At 36.8% G+C, this 19746-nt stretch overlaps 1 protein-coding gene across 1 annotated transcript in view; it reads right to left on the bottom strand.

The window, feature by feature from the left end:
• The window catches only part of SPRED1 (sprouty related EVH1 domain containing 1), a 116679-nt gene that overhangs the window by 5077 nt on the left and 91856 nt on the right, over positions 1-19746 (bottom strand). The window contains exon 6 of the mRNA XM_065872226.1: positions 213-314. Coding sequence (XP_065728298.1) covers positions 213-314 — 102 coding nt within the window. The remainder of the gene's footprint in view (positions 1-212; positions 315-19746) is intronic.

Genomic DNA, 19746 nt, shown 5'->3' with positions numbered 1-19746 from the left:
AGTATGCTGACAATCCCCAGACTCAAACCAGAAATCTGGAGGGAATTTAAGTAATGGGGTTTAGAAGTATATACAAACAAATAGAAAATTTATACACTAAAAAACAATTCTAGTACAACTCAACTATATGGAGAATTAGAAAGACTGGAAAATTTCACTTACATGTTAATTAGTTACATTCCAAATCAGAAGATAAAACTAAGATTACTTACCTTATTTTGGGACTTTAGGCTTCCACATTCCTTGGGTATTTGCCGCTGTACATATTCTATACTTCTGCCCTGAATGTCTAGGCCTGGATGACTGAACATTATCTAAAATACAAACAATTTCTACTTAAGTGACAAAAGAATGCATTCCTTATTTTTAATAAAACTATATATAATGTGTAATCCAAAACTTCATAATCTATTAGCAGTAAGGGTTTTCAAAATGGTTTTAACAAAAAGCATCACTTGAGTCATCCTATTTATTATTTAAACTTAGGTCTTTCCTTATACATTTAAAATTTAATTTAAAAAGTAATACAGACTTCTGGTTTCTGTTTTGGCATATAAGGAGCTTGGAAGCTGCCATTCTATTATAACAACAAGTAAAAAATACAAAAGCACAAAAAATATCCACAACTCCTCTTAGATCTATGAGAGAGGAGGACACAGGGCAAACCCCACCCCTAAGACTGCAGAGAGAGAGCAAAAAAAAGGGAGTCACTGCTTACCAGAGCAGAGACTCATGAGTGAAAATCACCATGGAAACCAGTGCCAGGGTGGGGGTGGGGGGGAAAAAACAATCTCAACTGTAATTGACAAATTGCTGGAGGCTCAGGATGGACAACTCTGACAGTCAAAAAAACTCCTGGTTGGGGGTGGGGACAGTCATTGTGATGCCCCCAAACTCTTGTGAGTGTACCTCTAGGAGATCAACCAGGTTCCCACAATAAGTATCAGAAAAATCCTTACATGCTTCCAGCAGGGGAGTGGAGAAGGAACCATTAAGAAATGTGCCAGAACACTCTGTTCTTAACAAGGCCTGTCCTCAGGAGAAACTAGTTAAGGAGGGTCTGAGCTACTGTGGTATTATCAGAGTCTATTTGATCTGGAGGAGGGGATATACCCAACACTAGTCAACTCTAACCATCTGACACACCTAAAGGGAGAGAAAAAAACGGATAAATAATTGTGATATTCACAATCCTGAGGGAAAGGCTCAGACTAAAAGACTGAGACCTAATCACAACCATAGAATACTTCCTCTTCCTATACACTTTACCACTACATCACTAAAGGCTTATTTACAGCAGTTCCTTTTACCCAGCACATCATGTCTAGCAATCAAGAAAAACGAGAAAAAAACATACCAAAAGACAAAAATACATTTTGAAATGACAGAACAAGCATCAGAACCAGATATGGCAGGGATATTGGAATCAGCAGACTAGGAATTTAAAACAACTATGATTAATATGCTAAGACTCCAATGTTTAAAGTAGATAGCATACAAGAACAAAAGAGCAATGCAAGCAGAGAAATAGAAATCCTAAGAAAGAATACCGCCCCCTGCAAAAAAATCTAGAGATCAAAAGTACTAAGAATACCTGTGACGAGCTTAGTAGACCGGACATGGCTGAGGAAAAAAACCGCTGAGCTTGAGGATTAAGCAACAGAAATCTCCAGAATTGAAAGGAAAGATAACAAAGACTGAAAAAAAAAAAAAAAAAGACTATTCAAGAACTGTGGGACAACTACAAAAGATGTAACATACACAAAACAGAAAGAACAAATGAAGAAAGAGCAAAAGGAACAAAAGAAATATATGAAATAATAATGACTGAGAATTTACCCAAATTAATGTCAGATGTCCAATCACATATCCAAGAAGCTCAGAGAACAAACAGTAAGCAGGAAAATGGAGGGAAGGAAAAAGAAAAAAAAAAAAAAAGCACCTAAGCATATCATTTTCAAACTATAAAAAAATCAAAGATAAAGAAAAAAATCCTGAAAGATGCCAGAGGAAAAAATATTTTGCTTATAAAGAGTAATTACATCTGACTTCTTTGCAGAAACCATGCAAGCAAGAGTGAAGTGAAATAGTTAAAAGTGGTAAGAGAAAAAGTCTGCCAACCTAGAATTATGTACCCTGCAAAATTATCCTTCAGAAGTGAAGGAGACTGGTGGGAATGTACTGGTGCAACCACTGTGGAAAAGAGTATGGAGGTTTCTCAAAATACTAAAAATAGAACTACCATATGACCCAGCAATTCCACTTCTGGGTATATATCTGAAAGAAATATGAACACTAATTTGAAAAGATACATGCACCCCAATCTTTATAGCAGCATTATTTACAATTGCCAAGATATGGAAGCAACCTAAGTGTCCATCAACAGATGAATGGATAAGACGTGGTGTGTATAAACACACACACACACACACACACACACACACACAAAATGGAATATTACTCATCCATAAAAAATGAAATTTTCACATTTCCAACAACACAGATGGACTTGGAGGGTATTTCACTAAGTGAAGTCAGACAGAGAAAGAAAAATACTCTATGATACCACTTGCATGTGAACTCTAAAAAATAAAACAAACTATTGAATATAACAAAAAAGAAACAGACTCTCAGATACAGAGAACAAATTAGTGGTTATCAGTGGGTAGAGGGAAGAGGGGAGGGGCAACAAGGGGGTAGGGGATTAAGAGAGACAAGCTATCATGTAAAAGAAAAATTAAATCTAAAAATAAACATTAAAAAAATGTGAAAGAAACATAGACTTTCTTAAGCAAAAAAAAATGGAGGAAATTTGTTGCTGGTAGACCTGCCTTATAAGAAATGTTAACAGAGGTTCTTTAAAGAGAAGGAAAATAATATAGGCCAGAAACTTGGATCTACATGAGAATGCAAGAGCGGTTAAGAAGAAATAAGTGAAAATAAAATAAAACTTTTAATTTTCTCATTCTTAACTGAGCTAACAGAAGTTTGTTCAAAAAAATAGCAACAGTGGGGGACCTCCCCGGCGGTCCAGTGGTTAAGAATCCATGCTTCCGGACTTCCCCGGTGGCGCAGTGGTTGAGAGTCTGCCTGCTGATGCAGGGGACACGGGTTGGTGCCCTGGTCTGGGAGGATCCCACATGCCGTGGAGTGGCTGGGCCTGTGAGCCATGGTCAGGGAACTAAGATCCTGCATGCCAAGCAGCGTGGCCAAAAACAAACAGCAACAGTGTACTTGATCATGTATGATTATGCACATATTTACACACATATGCATATGTATGTATATAAAATAAGATGACTGACAGCAATGATGCAAGGAGTGGAAGAAGGAATTAGGATTATGGTTATTATAAAGTACTCCCACTCACTGTAAAGTGGTTTAGTGTTGTTAGAGTAAAAGTAAATGGCTGGAGAAAAATACACCACGCTAATACTAACCAAAAGAAAGCAGGAGATCCTATATTAATTTCAGACAGAACAGACTTCAAAACAAGGAAAGTTATCAGTGATAAAGAAGGCATTATATAATGATAAAGGGGTTAATTCCCCAAGAAGACATAACAATCCTCATTGTGTATGTGTTTAACAACACAGCATCAAATTATGTGAGGCAAAAACTGATAGAACCTGAAGGAAACGGATACACCCATTATCATAGCTGGAGATTTCAATATCCCTCTCTACCAGAAATGAACAGACTGATGTCTTGAGAACCAAAAGTAACTTTACAATCTCTGCATCATACCTGGAATCCATCCTTCTTGGCTTCTTCTGGCTCACTACTGGATCTTCCGCATGAAGCAGACCCAATATTCTGTGGGTCTGAAATTTCACCAAGGGTTTTGCTTTTACCATGTGTCCTAGGGTTCTGTCTGTTCATTTTTTTGGTTGTTGTTGTTTTTCTTTCTTCCTTTTTTTCCTGAGTTATGTGGCTGGGAGGGTCTTGGTACTCTGGCTGGGTGTTGGGCCTGAGCCTCCATGGTGGGAGTACTGAGTCCAGGACACTGGACAACCAGAAACCTCCCGGCCCCACATAGTATCAATCAGCAAGAGCTCTCTCAGAGATCTTCATCTCAATACTAAGACCCAGCTCCACCCAACGGCCAACAAGCTCCAGTGCTGGATGCCCCATGCCAAACAACTAGCAAGACAGGAACACAACCCCACCCATGAGCAGAGAGGCTGCCTAAAGTCATACTAAGTTCATGGACACTCCAAAACACACAACGAGCTGCAGCCCTGCCCACCAAAAGGACAAGAAACAGCTCCACCCACCAGAACACAGGCACCAGTCCCCTCCACCAGGAAGCCTGGGGCACTGAAGCCACTGGTTCAGGAAGCCACTGAACCAACCTCACCCACTGGGGCATACAGCAAAAAATAACAGGAAATATGAACCTGCAGCCTGCGAAAAGGAGGCCCCAAACACAATAAATTAAACAAAATGAGAAAACAGAAATATGCAGCAGATGAAGGAGCAAGGTAAAAACCCACCAGACCAAACAACTGAAGAGGAAATAGGCAGTCTACCTGAAAAAGAATTCAGAGTAATGATAGTAAAGATGATTCAAAATCTTGGAAATAGAATAGAGAAAATACAAGAAATGTTTAACAAGGACCTAGAACTAAAAAGCAAACAAAGAATGATGAACAACACAATAAGTAAAATTAAAAATACTCTAGAAGGAATCAATACCAGAATAACTGAGGCAGAAGAACGGATAAGTGACCTGGAAGATAAAATAGTGGAAATAACTACTGCAGAGCAGAATAAAGAAAAAAGAATGAAAAGAATTGAGGACAGTCTCAGAGACCTCTGGGACAACAGTAAATGAACCAATATTTGATTATAGGGGTCTCAGACGAAGAGAAAAAGAAAGGGTCTGAGAAAATATTTGAAGACATTATAGTTGAAAACTTCCCAACATGGGAAAGGAAAGAGTCAATCAAGTACAGGAAGTGCAGAGAGCCCCATACAGGATAAAGCCAAAGAGAAACATGAAAAGACACATATTAATCAAACTATCAAAAAAAAAATTCAAAGAAAAAATATTAAAAGCAGCAAGGGAAAAGCAACAAATAACATACAAGGGAATCTCCATAAGATTAACAGCTGATCTTTCAGCAGAAACTCTCCAAGCCAGAAGGGAGTGGTAGGACATATTAAAGCGATGAAAGGGAAAAACCTACAACAAAGATTACTCTACACAGCAAGGATCTCATTCAGGTTCAGCAGAGAAATTAAAACCTTTACAGACAAGCAAAAGCTGAGAGAATTCAGCACCACCAAACCAGCTTTACAACAAATGCTAAAGGAACTTCTCTAGGCAGGAAACACAAGAGAAGGAAAAGACCTACAAAAACAAACCCAAAACAATTAAGAAAACGGTAACAGGAACATACATATTGATAATTAACTTCAATGTAAATGGATTAAATGTTCCCACCAAAAGACACAGACCAGCTGAATGCAAAAACAAGACCCACATGTATGCTGTCTACAAGAGACCACTTCAGACCTAGGGACACATACAGACTGAAAGTGAGGGGATGGAAAAAGGTATTCCATGCAAATGGAAATCAAAAGAAAGCTGAAGTAGCAATACTCATATCAGACAAAACAGACTTTAAAATAAAGACTATTACAAGAGACAAAGAAGGACACTACATAATGATCAAGGGATCAATCCAAGAAGATATAACAATTGTGAATATTTATGTACCCAACATAGGAGCACATCAATACATAAGGCAAACGCTAATAGCCATAAAAGGGGGAATCAACAGTAACAATAATAGTAGGGGACTTTTAACACCCACCCCACTTTCACCAAAGGACAGATCATCCAAAATGAAAATAAAAAAGGAAACACAAGCTTTAAAAGACACATTAGACCAGATAGACTTAATTGACATTTATAGGACATTCCATTCAAAAACAACAGAATACAGTTTCTACTTAAGTGCTCATGGAACATTCTCCAGGATAGATCATATCTTGGGTCACAAATCAAGCCTCGGTAAATTTAAGAAAACTGAAATAGTAACAAGTATCTTTTCTGACCACAATACTATGAGATGAGATATCAATTACAGGGGAAAAACTGTAAAAAATATAAACACATGGAGGCTAAACAATACTCTACTAAATAACCAAGAGATCACTGAAGAAATCAAAGAGGAAACCAAAAAATACCTAATGACAATGAAAACCAGATGGCCCAAAACCTATCGGATGCAGCAAAAGCAGTTCTAAGACAGACGTTTATAACAATACAATCCTACCTCAAGAAACAATAAAAATCTCAAATAAACAACCTAAACTTACACCTAAAGCAATGAGAGAAAGAAGAACAAAAATCCCCCTGAAAGTGAGCAGAAGGAAAGAAATCATAAACATCAGATCAGAAATAAATGAAAAAGAAAAGGAAACAATAGCAAAGATCAATAAAACTAAAAAAGCTGGTTCTTTGAGAAGATAAACAAAACTGATAAACCATTAGCCAGACTCATCAAGAAAAAAAGGGAGAAAACTCAAATCAACAGAATTAGAAATGCAAAAGGAGAAGTAACAACTGCAAGTGCAGAAATACAAAGGATCATGAGAGACTACCACAAGCAACTATATGCCAATAAAATGGACAACCTGGAAGAAATGAACAAATTCTTAGAAAAGCATAACCTTCTGAAACTGAGCCAGGAAGAAATAGAAAATATGAAGAGACCAATCACAAGCACTGAAACTGAAACTGATTAAGAATCTTCCAGCAAACAAAAGCCCAGGACCAGACAGCTTCACAGGTGAATTCTATTAAACATTTAGAGAAGAGCTAACACCCACCCTTCTCACACTCTTCCAAGACATAGCAGAGGGGGGAACACTCCCAAATTCATCCTACAAGGCCACCATCACCCTGATACCAAAACCAGACAAAGATGTCACAAAGAAAGAAAACTGCAGGCCAATATCACTGATGAACATAGATGGAAAAATCCTCAACAAAATACTAGCAAACAGAATCCAACAGCACGTTAAAAGGACCATACACCAGGATCAAGTGGGGTTTATGACAGGAACACAAGGATTCTTCAATATACGCAAATCGATCAATGTGATACACTATATTAACAAACCGAGGATAAAAACAGTATGATCATCTCAGTAGATGCAGAAAAAGCTTTCGACAAAATTCAAAACCCATTTATGATAAAAACTCTCCAGAAAGTGGGCATAGAGGGAACCTACCTCAACATAATAAAGGCTATATATGACAAACCCACAGCCAACATCATTCTCAATGGTGAAAAACTGAAACCATTTCCTCTAAGATCAGGAACAAGACAAGGTTGCCTACTCTCACCACTATTGTTCAACATGGTTTCGGAATTTTTAGCCACAGCAATCAGAGAAGAAAAAGAAATAAAAGGAATCAAAATTGGAAAAGAAGAAGTAAAACTGTTACTGTTTGCAGATGACATGAAAGTATACATAGAGAATCCTAAAGATGCTACCAGAAAACTATCAGAGATAATCAATGGATATGGTAAAGTAACAGGATACAAAATTAATGCACAGAAATCTCTTGCATTCCTATACACTAATGATGAAAAATCTGAAAAAGAAATTAAGGAAACAATCCCATTTACCACTGCAACAAAGAGAGTAAAATACCTAGGAATAAACCTACCTAAGGAGACAAAAGACCTGTATGCAGAAAACTGTAAGACACTGATGAAAGAAATTAAAGAGGATAGAAACAGCTGGAGAGACATACCATGTTCTTGGATTGGAAGAATCAACCTTGTGAAAATGACTATACTACTACCCAAAGCAATCTACAGATTAAATGTAAGCCCTAGCAAGCTACCAATGGCATTTTTCACAGAACTAGTACAAAAAATTTTACAATATGTATGGAAACACAAAAGGCCCCTAACAGCCAAAGCATTCCTGAGAAAGAAAAATGAAGCTGGAGGAATCAGGCTCCCTGACTTCACACTATACTACAAAGGTACAGTAATCAAGACAGTATGATTGGTACTGGCTCGAAAACAGAAATATAGATCAATGGAACAGGAGAGAAAGCCCAGAGAAATCCATGCACACATGGTCACCTTATCTTTGATAAAGGAGGCAAGGATAAACAATGGAGAAAAGACAGCCTCTTCAATAAGTGGTGCTGGGAAAACAGGACAGCTACATGTAAAAGAATGAAATTAGAACACTCCCTAACACCATACACAAAAATAAACTCAAAATGGATTAAAGACCTAAATGTAAGGCCAGACACTATAAAACTGTTAGAGGGAAACATAGGCAGAACACTCTATGACATAAATCACAGCAAGATCCTTTTTGACCCACCTCCTAGAGAAATGGAAATAAAAACAGAAATGATCAAATGGGACCTAATGAAACTTAAAAGCTTTTGCACAGCAAAGGAAACCATAAACAAGATGAAAAGACAACCCTCAGAATGGGAGAAAATATTTGCAAATGAAGCAATTGACAAAGGATTAATCTCCAAAATATACAAGCAGCTCATGCAGCTCAATATCAAAAAAACAAACAGCCCAATCCAAAAATGGGCAGAAGACCTAAATAGACATTTCTCCAAAGAAGATATACAGATTGCCAACAAACAAATGAAAGGATGCTCAACATCACTAATCATTAGAGAAATGCAAATCAAAACCACAATGAGGTATCACCTCACACTGGTGAGAATGGCCATCATCCAAAAATCTCCAAACAATAAATGCTGGAGAGGGTGTGGAGAAATGGGAACCATTTGCACTGTTGGTGGGAATGTAAATTGATATAGCCACTAGAGAACAGTTTGGAGGTTCCTTAAAAAACTAAAAATAGAATTACCATATGATCCAGCAATCCCACTACTGGGCGTATACCCTGAGAAAACCATAATTCAAAAGGAGACACGTACCACAATGTTCATTGCAGCACTATTTACAATAGCCAGAACATGGAAGCAACCTAAATGTCTGTCGACAGATGAATGGATAAAGAAGATGTGGCACATATATATAATGGAGTATTACTTGGCTATAAAAAGAAATGAAATTGAGTTATTTGCAGTGAGGTGGATGGAGCTAGAGTCTGTCATACAGAGTGAAGTAACTCAGAAAGAGAAAAACAAATACCGTATGCTAACACATATATATGGAACCTAAAAAAAAAAAGTGCTTCTGATGAACATAGGGGCAGGACAGGAATAAAGACACAGACGTAGAGAATGGACTTGAGGACCCGGGGAGTGGGTAGGGTAAGCTGGGATGAAGTAAAAGAGTAGCACTGACATATATACACTACCAAAGGTAAAACAGGTAGCTAGTGGGAAGCAGCTGCATAGCACAGGGAGATCAGCTCGGGGCTCTGACCACCTAGAGGTGTGGGATAGGGAGGGTGGGAGGGAGGTGTAAGAGGGAGGGGATATGGGGATATATGTACACATATAACTGATTCATTTTGTTATACAGCAGAAACTAAGACAACATTGTAAAGCAATTATACTCCAACAAAGATGCTAATAAACAATAAAGAAATGAACAGATTCAGCAAGCAGGGAATCAGTAAGGACACAGGTGAACTAAACACCACCTTCAATCAAGTGGATATAATTGACATCTGAAGACTACTTCATCCAACAACAGCAGAATACACATTTTTGCAAGCTTACATGGAACCTTAAGCAAGATAGACCACATTCTTGAACATAAAACAAACCTTAACAAATTTAAAAGAGTAGAAATCATACAATGTCCATTCTCAGACTATGAAGGAATTCACGTATAAGTCAGTAACAGAAGGATATCTGGAAAATCACCAAATAAGTGGAAGTTAAACAACACACTTCTAAATAACGCATGGGTCAAAATAGAAATATCAACAGAAATTAAAAATTATTTTGAAATAAATAGAAATGAAAACACAACTTATCAAATATTGTGGGATACAGCAATAGTAGTGCATAGAGGGAAATTTATAGCATTAAATATATTAGGAAAGAAGATCTAAAATCAATAATATAAGTTTCTACCTTAGAAAACTAGGAAAAGATTCAATCCACAGCAAGGAAAAGAAATAATAAGAATTAGAGTAGAAATCAATGAAACTGAAAGCAGGAAATCAACAGAGAATATTAATTAAACCAAAAGTTGGTTCTTTAAAAAGATCCGCAAAACTGATAAGCCTCTAGTCAGGACAACTAAGAGAAAAAAAAGAGGACACAAATCACTATCAGAAACGAAAAAGGAGGTATCACTACAGATTCCATGAACATTTAAAAGGATAATAAAGGAATGCTATGAACAACTCTACATCCACTAATCTGATAACCTAGATGAAATGTATCTATTCCTTGAAAGACACAATCTGCCAAAACTCACACAAGAAGAAGAAAACAATCTGAATAGGTCTATCTATATCTATTAAAGAAGTTGAACGGATAATTAATAACCTTCCAAAATAGAAAGCACACAGATCCAGCTGGGGTTTACTGGTGAATACCACAAAACTTTAAGTAAGAAATTACACCAATTCTCTCCAATCCCTTTCAGAAGATAGAAAACAGAAAATACTTCCTAACTCATTCCAAGAGGTCAGCATTATCTTAATCCTAAAACCAGACAAAAACATTACCAAAAAGGAAAACAAACAAAAATACAGACATCTCAAATAAACACTGATGCAAAAATCCTCAACAAAATATTAGCTCATTGAATCCAACAATCTATAGAAAGAATTATACATCATGACCAAGTGGATTCAACCCCACTATGCAAGGCTGGTTTAACATTAAAATATCTATTAATGTAACACATCAAATCACATGATCTTATCGATATATTGTGAAAAAGTATTTGACAAAATCCAACACCCATTCATGATAAAAACTCTGTAAATTGGGAACAGTGGAGAACTTCTTCAACTTATAAAGAATATCTACAGAAACCCTGAAACTAATATAATTAATGGTGAGAAACTTTTAGTTTTCCCACTAAGATCAGGTACAAGGAGGCAAGGATGTCCCTTCTCTCACCATTCCTTTTCAACATCATACTGGAATTTCTAGCTAATGCAGTAAGACAAGAAAAAGACATAAACAGTATACAGATCGAGAAGAAATAAAGCTGTCCATGTTCACAGATGACATGATCATCTATATAGAAAATTTGAAAAAATCAACAAAATAACTCCTGCATCTAATAAATGATTTATAGTAAAGTTGCAGGATACAAGGCTTATACACAAAAGACAATCACTTTTCTATAAACCAACAATGAACAAGGGATTTCCCTGGTGGTCCAGGGGTTAAGACTCTGTGCTTCCACTGCAGGGGGCAAAGGTTTGATCCCTGGTCAGGGAACTAAGATTCCACATGCTATATGGTGCGGCAAAAACAAACAAACAAACCAGAAGTGGAATTTGAAATTAAAAACCATTTACGTTAGCATCCCCCAAAATGAAATACTTAATGCATAAATCTAACAAAATACGTACAAGATCTGTATGAGGAAAACTATCAAACTCTGATGAATGAAATCAAAGAAATAAATATAGATAATCCATGTTTGTAAATTGGAAGATTCAAGGCTGTCACATGTCAGTTTTTCCCCAGCTGGCCTATAGATTCAATGCAATCCCAATTAATATCCCAGCAAGTTATTTTGTGGATATTAACAAAATGGTTCTAAAGTTTACATAGACAGGCAAAAGACCCAGAATAACCAACACAGTACTGAGGGAGAATAAAAGTTAGAGAACTGATATTATCTGACTTCAAGATCTTCTATAAAGCTACACTAAGAAAGACGGTGTGGTACCAGCAAAAATAAAAAATAGGTCAATGGAACAGAATAGATGACTTTGGTTATGGCAGTGACTTTTAAGATATATCAAAGATTCATGAAAGAAAGCATTGATAAGCTGGGCCTCATTAAAATTAAAAACATCTACTCTGAAAAATAAAATGTCAAGAGAATGAGAAGACAAGTCACAGAGTAAGAGACAATATTGTAAAAGATACCTGATAAAGGACTGATACCTATAATGTACAAAAACCTCTTTTTTTCTTTATATGTGTCATATTTTTCATTAATAGGTTCCTTCTTTAGATAAAATATACAAAGAACTATTAAAAAATCAACAATAAGAAAATACACAACCTGATTTAAAAATGTGCCAAGGACCTCAACAGACACTTCCCCAAGGAAGATATACAGATGGCAAATCAGCGTATTAAAAGATGCTCCACGCCATAAGTCACCACAGGGAAATGCAAGTTAAAAATACGAGATACCACTACACACCCAGTAGCATGGCCAATATCCAGAACACTGACAACACCAAGTGCTGGGGAGGACACGGAGCAACAGGAAACCTCATTCATTACTGATGGGAATGCAAGATGGTACAGCCACTTGGGAAAACAATTTGGCAGTTTCTTATAAAACTAAGCATACTCTTCCCATATGATCCAGCAATTGTACTCCTTGGTATTTACCCGAGGGAATCAAAAACATGTCCACACAAAAACCTGCACACAAATGTTTACAGCAGCCTTATTCATAATTGCTAAAACTTGGAAGAAACTAAGTTTATCTATTCAGTAGGCTCAGTGGATACACAAACAGTGGTATATCCAGACAATGGAATATTACTCAGTATTGAAAAAAAAAGACATGAAAAAACCTTACGTGCACATTACTAAGTGAAAGGTTACATACTGTATGATTCCAACTATATGACATTCTGGTAAAGGTAAAACTATGGAGACAGTAAAAAGATCAGTGGTTGCCAGGATCTGTGTTTGGGAGAAGGGAGAGGTAAGGAGGGAAGAACAGGCAGAGAACAGAGGATTTTTAGGTCAGTGAAAAAAGTCTATATGATACTATAATGATGGACACATATCATTATATATTTGTCCAAATCCACAGAATGCACAACACCAAGAATGAACCCTACTGTAAACTATGCACTTTGGGTGATTATATGATGTATCAATGTAGGTTCACCAATTGTAACAAATGCACCACTCAGGTGGTACTTACCACTTTTTGGCCACATATTTAATTTACACACACATGCAAGTGTGCGTATGTGTTTATACCTAATTTTTTTAATACCTAATTCTTTTAATAGCAGCTTAGTATTCCACTGAATGGATGACTTAATTTAACTAGTCTGATTTATATATATATATAGGCTTTTCCCCACCTTTTGCTGTTACAAACAATACTGCATAAATTATCCTTATACATATTTACCTTTAATACACATGTCCAAGTGTATCTGTATCAGAAATTGCTAAAAGTAAAAATGCTGGATTAAAAAGTTTGTATGCTTCAATTCAAAAAGCAATTTAAATGGATATATCCAACTCGAACCACCTACTCAGTATTAGTAGTGTCTTAAACAGGAAAGAAAGTTTAATAAAAATAGTTAACGACTGAAGAGGTTATCTCATTCCTGGCCTTGTTTCCTGCAGTTTTGAATTTTACTTTCATTAGCACTTTAATCACATGGTAGGAACATAAAGAGGAACAGAAGTATTTCAATTTTAATTATGTTGTAGGACTAAAGGACTGATGTGGGATGAAGTAAGATTTCTGGATTACTTTTTTTTTTTTAAAGATCTTTATTTTTGGCTGCATTGGGTCTTCACTGCTGCATGCAGGTTTTCTCTAGTGGCGGCGAGCTTGTGCTACTCTTCTTTGCGGTGCGCGGGCTTCTCATCGTGGTGGCTTCTCCTGTTGCGGAGCATAGGCTCTAGGTGCTCGGGCTTCAGTAGTTGTGGCTCGTGGGCTCTAGGGCACAGGCTGGATTACTTTTGCATGATTATAACCTCTCCAATGTTTTTTTTTTTTAATTGTTTATTGGAGTATAATTGACTTACAATGTGTGTTAGTTTCACATATACAGCAAAGTGAATCAGTTATACATATACATATATCCACTCTTCTTTTTAAAGTGTATTTTTGACTCATTTTGGGTCTTTGTTGCTGTGCGCAGGCTCTCTCTAGTTGCGGCGAGCAGGGGCCACTCTTAATCGTGGTGTGTGGGCTTCTCACTGCGGTGGCCTCTCTTGTTACGGAGCACGAGTTCTGAGCACGCAGGCTTCAGTAGTTGTGGCCTGTGGGCTCAGTAGTTGTGGCTCGCAAGCTCTAGAGCGCAGGCTCAGTGGTTGTGGCGCACAGGCTTAGCTGCTCTGAGGCATGTGGGATCTTCCTGGACCAGGGCTCAAACCTGTGTTCCCTGCATTGGCAGGCGGATTCTTAACCACTGTGCCACCAGGGAAGCCCCATATATCCACTCTTTTAAAAGATATATGATATCTTTTCATGAAGAAAATACAAAGCTTTATTGAGCATTATAGATGAGCTAAATAGAAGGATATATTATATATTCATGGAAAAGAAGGCTAAATTCTTCCCCAAACTAATATACAGATTCAGTGCAATTCAAATATAGACTGCAGATGGATTTTTCAACAAACTTGATAAGCTAATTCTAAGTTTTTTTTTTTGGCCACACCCCATGGCATGTGGGATCCTAGTTCCCCAACCAGGGATTGAACCCACACCCCGCTGCACTGGAAGGTGGAGTCTTAACCACTGGATCACTGGGGAAGTCCCAAGCTAATTCTAAATTCTGTGGAAGACTAAACAGCTCCCCAACCCACCAACAAAAAAGAGAAGAAGAAAAAAGTGGTAGGTGCACTTGCTCTACAGATATTAAGACTTGCTATAGAGTTAAAACATCCTATAGTAAAGAAGACAAGTGGCACTGGTGCCAGGACAAACAGACCAACAGATAAGAGAGACCAGAAATAGAAACTTGATATATGACAGATATGGCACTGCCTATTAGTAGGGGGAAGGATCCAATAAGTGGTGCTGTTAACAATCAGTAATCCATATGGAAAAAATAAAAGTGGAACAAAAATCAGTTTGTTTTACGAACAAAACTGCAAAACTTTTAGAATAAAATCAAGAGAAAAATCTTTCAGATAAGGGTGGGGAGGAGTTTTTAAAAACACCACCACGAAAAGAATGATAAATTCAATTGTATTAAATTTTGGAACATCTGTTCACCAAAACACCATAAAAAGAGTGAAAAACCACCATAAACTAGGAGATACTGGCCAAAAATAAAATTCAAAAAGAAGTGTCACTGAAAATTTTATTACTCAATAACAAGTTATATAAGAGTATATGGTTAAAATTAGTTTGTAATGGAATATTCAGCGTTATTTCTCTAACCTCTCAAATGCTCAAAATATCTCTCTTATAGTCACAGAACACATGAATCCTATAGACTAATTTGCCCAAGAGCCTTTTTATAGCACATCAATATCAAAGGCCCATTTCTGTATACCCTAAAGAAACTCTTGCACAAGAATAGCTGAGGGTTTGTACTAGCAGTATGCCTAATATCAAAAATATGGCAACAACTAAAATATCTACTGGCAGAAGAAAAAGAAGTGGTAGAATTACCAAGAAAAGCATAAGAATGCTAATAAGCAAACACAGCCCAAGGTAAAGGTCACCTCTAGGATGAAGGCAAGGGAACAGGATTGGAGGTGCTCTTTTTTAAAAGTTTTTTGCTTTCTCAGGTATTCATTACATGTATTATTTTCTATGTATTAAACACATCATAAACCTTTGATTGTAAGACCATAATACATGTGGTCTTATTCATCTGCAGTGAAATGACCTCCAGGAACTTGAAAGTAAGCGAAATTGAGTAAAAGGACTATAATGGCCTCCAGGCCTATTAGATTTAACTAAAACCTGACTGAGAGCACTAGCAGTTTGAAAGAATGTACCTAATCCATCAAAAGGATTTAAGTAGTCCATGGAAGCATAGAAAATGAGCCAAAGACAAACACTGACAATACCTGTTTAAGCACTGCTAGAGGGAAAAACCTAAACTAGTGTTAGGTGACAATTCTCCATGGGTCTCACTTCTGCTGATACAGTGAGTAGAGGTACTATCTGCCTTTGCTTCAGACTATCTTTTCAAAGACGTGTGAATAGGGAAACCCTTGAAAGATATAGTATCTCTCCTTTGAAGTTAGGTTTGTTTAGTTAACGAGTATAACAAAGACACTGTGTCCCTCCCTGGCAAAAGTCAGGCAGGATTATCGCCCATTATAAAAGACTGGGGTTCCCCAAAACTCAGGGTTCCAATATTGGGATGCAAACCCACTGAGTGTGCAATATTCACCTGAGCAGCTTAGCACCACCCCCATGGGACTTGGGAAGCAAGGGGAACTGACACAAACATGAAGCTCATGCTACTCTATTGTGCTGTGAGTAACAGTCCTTTGTCTCTGACCTAGCAGTCTTATGTCTTCTGGCAGCATTCATATAACTTGCTAGCTAGGGTTAAATCTCACACTCTTCATATTTCTTGACAGCAACGAAGTAGTCTAGTCCTTTTGGCAAGGCTATTCCTCTGATGTAGGATGCTTCCAAGGTGATGTTGTTAGCATTTATTCATCTATTCTTTCATTCAACAAATATTTACTGGGTGCTTACTCTATCTTAGGAACTTCTAGATTCCTGAACGTATCAGTGAACAAACAAAAAAAGTACAAATAGGAGACAAATTATAATCAGGAAATAAGTGTTATTAAGAAAAGTAAAATAGCATAAGGATACAGTGATGGAAGGGTTGGTATTTCATTTAGAGTGCTCAGGGAAGGCTTCACAGAAGAGGTGACCTGAAGTAAGGAGCAAGCTCCGGGAACATCTGGAGGAAGAGTGTTCCAGATAAAAGGAAGAGCAGATGCAAAGCCCTGGAGGCATAGATATTCTTAACATACTTAAAACATAGGAGGTTGAGGTATTAAGGAGCTTGTGAGTGAGAAAGAATAGAAAATAAACCTGGAGAAGCCACGAACAAAATCATGCACAGCTCTGTAAAACCTCTGTATGTTGTTCTAAATAGGATGTTAGACTTTTATAAAGTTTTGAACACATTTGATTTGTATCTTTTTAAAGGATCACTTTGGTTACTGTGTGAACAGATTATTAGAGTGGATGGGAAGGATAAGAGTGTAAGTAGGGAAATTAGAAGACTATAGCAGTAAGAAAGGATGAACGTCTGAGAAATATACTTTGAATGTAGTGCTTACAGGATTGCTGATTGACTGCTGATATCTACAGTATGAGATTGACAGAGGAACGAGTCAGGATAGCTTCAAGTTTCTGCCCTGAGCAAATGTATAAGTGATATACCATTTACTTATATGGGAAACACTGGCATTAGATTTAATTAGAGTGGAGGAAGGGGGATAATCCTAACTGAAGTTCCAATTATGGGAGGACCAGAGAGGCTGAATGAATACACGCTATTAGCCTGGTGCTTGCCCAGGTCATTACGATAAGTCCCCACCAACGTACATAGCCTGAGAATATATGTTTCTTGCGACCTTAAGTAACCTAATTAATCAGATCTATTGGCAGGGAACCTTTCACAATCTGTGTCTAACTTGAATATTTCAAACTATATTTATTTATTTGCTGTGGTATGGCTGTATTGGGACTTGCTGGAAGAAAAATTCCCAGATGATCCAGAAGGTTTTTTATTTTCTCTTTACCCCCTGCCCCCATATTCAAGTTTTTAAGACAAAAACAATTAAATTTTAGGTTTATCCAAGAATGCGAGGGCACACACTGCTGAATTGATCAAGTCTGAATTTCATTAACCTTCTACCTCCTTTTTAATAAATCTGTAGTTCTACCTAAACTTCTCTTCAGTCTAGAAAAATGAAGTAATTCCTCTTTCAGTGTAACTCCTGTGTCCTTGATAGTCTCCTTTGGGTCTTTATCAATTATTCTCTCTGTCCCAAATCTTTAACTTCTCACTTTCTTTAACCCTTCAAATTTTAAACATATTTATTTCCTTGGCCCTCCACCTTCTAGCTCCACCTGCTCTCTAAAGGAAGGCCTCTGTAGTCAAACTTTTTAAAGGAGCTCAGACAAAAAGAAACAAGTTGTTTCTTATACTGTCACGAATGCCTCCTAATCCCACTGAAACTATGCTAGGGGTATCAATTACCTTTACAGAGATGAATCCAGGATCCATCCAGGTCCTTTATTGGACCATGTAATTGCAATACATTAATTAACTACTCCTTCACTTACCTTTTTAACTCTCCTTCTCAGGCTTCTGAGACATTATTGCCCTTTCCTAGTTCTCCTATCTGTGTGACTGTTCTTCTTCAACACTCTGTCTTTTAACATTTAGTGATCCTCAGTGTTCCAGCTTTGAATACTATTCTTCTTACAAAGTAATTCAAACTTCTCTCATAGTTTTAATTTCCATCGTTAGATAATGACTCCCAACTTTAAGTTCAGTCCATATCTCTCCCTGAGCCTCAGATTTAGAAACAATATTTGAAGAGACAATGGTGGAGAAATTTCTAAATCTGTTCAAAGATATCAGCCAGATTCAAAAAGCTCTATAAACCCAATAAAAAAAACCTAGTACCTAGGCATAGCATAATAAAACAGCGAAAAGCCAAAGATAGACAGCATTTCTCAATAGCAATGATGGAAAAGTGTGGATAATGGTGTGACATCTTTTAAAGTGGTGAAAGAAAATAAATGATAACTTAGAATGTGACAGTCAGCAAAACATCCTTCAAATATGGAGGAAATAAAAGATGTTTCCAGAAAAACGACAACGAAGATTCACCAACAGCAATAAGCAGCCAATGATCCTACATGGTAGTATGGTAATAAACAAGGGATTAAAGAACAGCCAAAAGCATAAGTAGACGGATAAACTGAAATCAATGTTGACTGTTTAAAATATTATTTTGGGAGGTTATAAATACATACACACAGAATGAATTTCATGACAACAACAACACAAACGGTAAATGAACAAGAGATAAATGGCATTAAGGTATTGTAGGATCCATGCATTTTCCAGAAGTGGTTTAAAAAACAATCAATTTAGGGTAGATTCTAAGGAGTTAACAATGCGTTTTGTGACCTCTAGGATTACAATAAAAGCACTGAACTGTATTATTAATTATCTAATAAAAAAGAAAAATCAAGTAGTTAAATATACCTGAATAAGGCAAGTGGAGGAAATAATGAACAAAGAAAAATGGGGCAAACAGAAAACAAGTAAGATGGTAGATTTATACTATATCAATAATTGCAGTAAAAGGAAGGAGACAAAATACTCTAAAACACAAAAACACCCTGAGAAAAAAACGAAACCCAACTGCATATGGTTTAAAGGAGACATCTTATATATGACATATAAATGTTGAAAGTACAACGATGGGAAAACACACACTGTGTAAACGTTAGCCAAAAGAAAATATCAGACATAGTAGACTTTTAGGCAAAAAGTATTACCAGAGATAAGGAAGGATATTTCATAATGACAAGAGAGTCAATTCAACATAAAGGTATGACAATTATAAAATTACAAGCAATATATAATAGCCTCAAAATATATAAAGTAAATAACTGATGGAATGAAAACAAGATGATTCTACCATCAAAGTTGGAGATTTTTAAACATACCTTGCTCAGTTACTGACAAGCAGATTTTTTTAAAGTTAATAAGGATAACAAACCTGACCTAATATATAGAAAGAACACTACACACAACATCTAAGAATATGAAGTCTTTTCAAGTGCACATGGCACACGGACCTTATGTTGAGTCATTAAATAAGCCTCAACAAATGTT

Source organism: Phocoena phocoena, chromosome 2 (genome assembly GCF_963924675.1).
Source record: "Phocoena phocoena chromosome 2, mPhoPho1.1, whole genome shotgun sequence".
NCBI lineage: Eukaryota > Metazoa > Chordata > Mammalia > Artiodactyla > Phocoenidae > Phocoena > Phocoena phocoena.
This window is presented reverse-complemented; position numbering and strand designations above follow the sequence as displayed.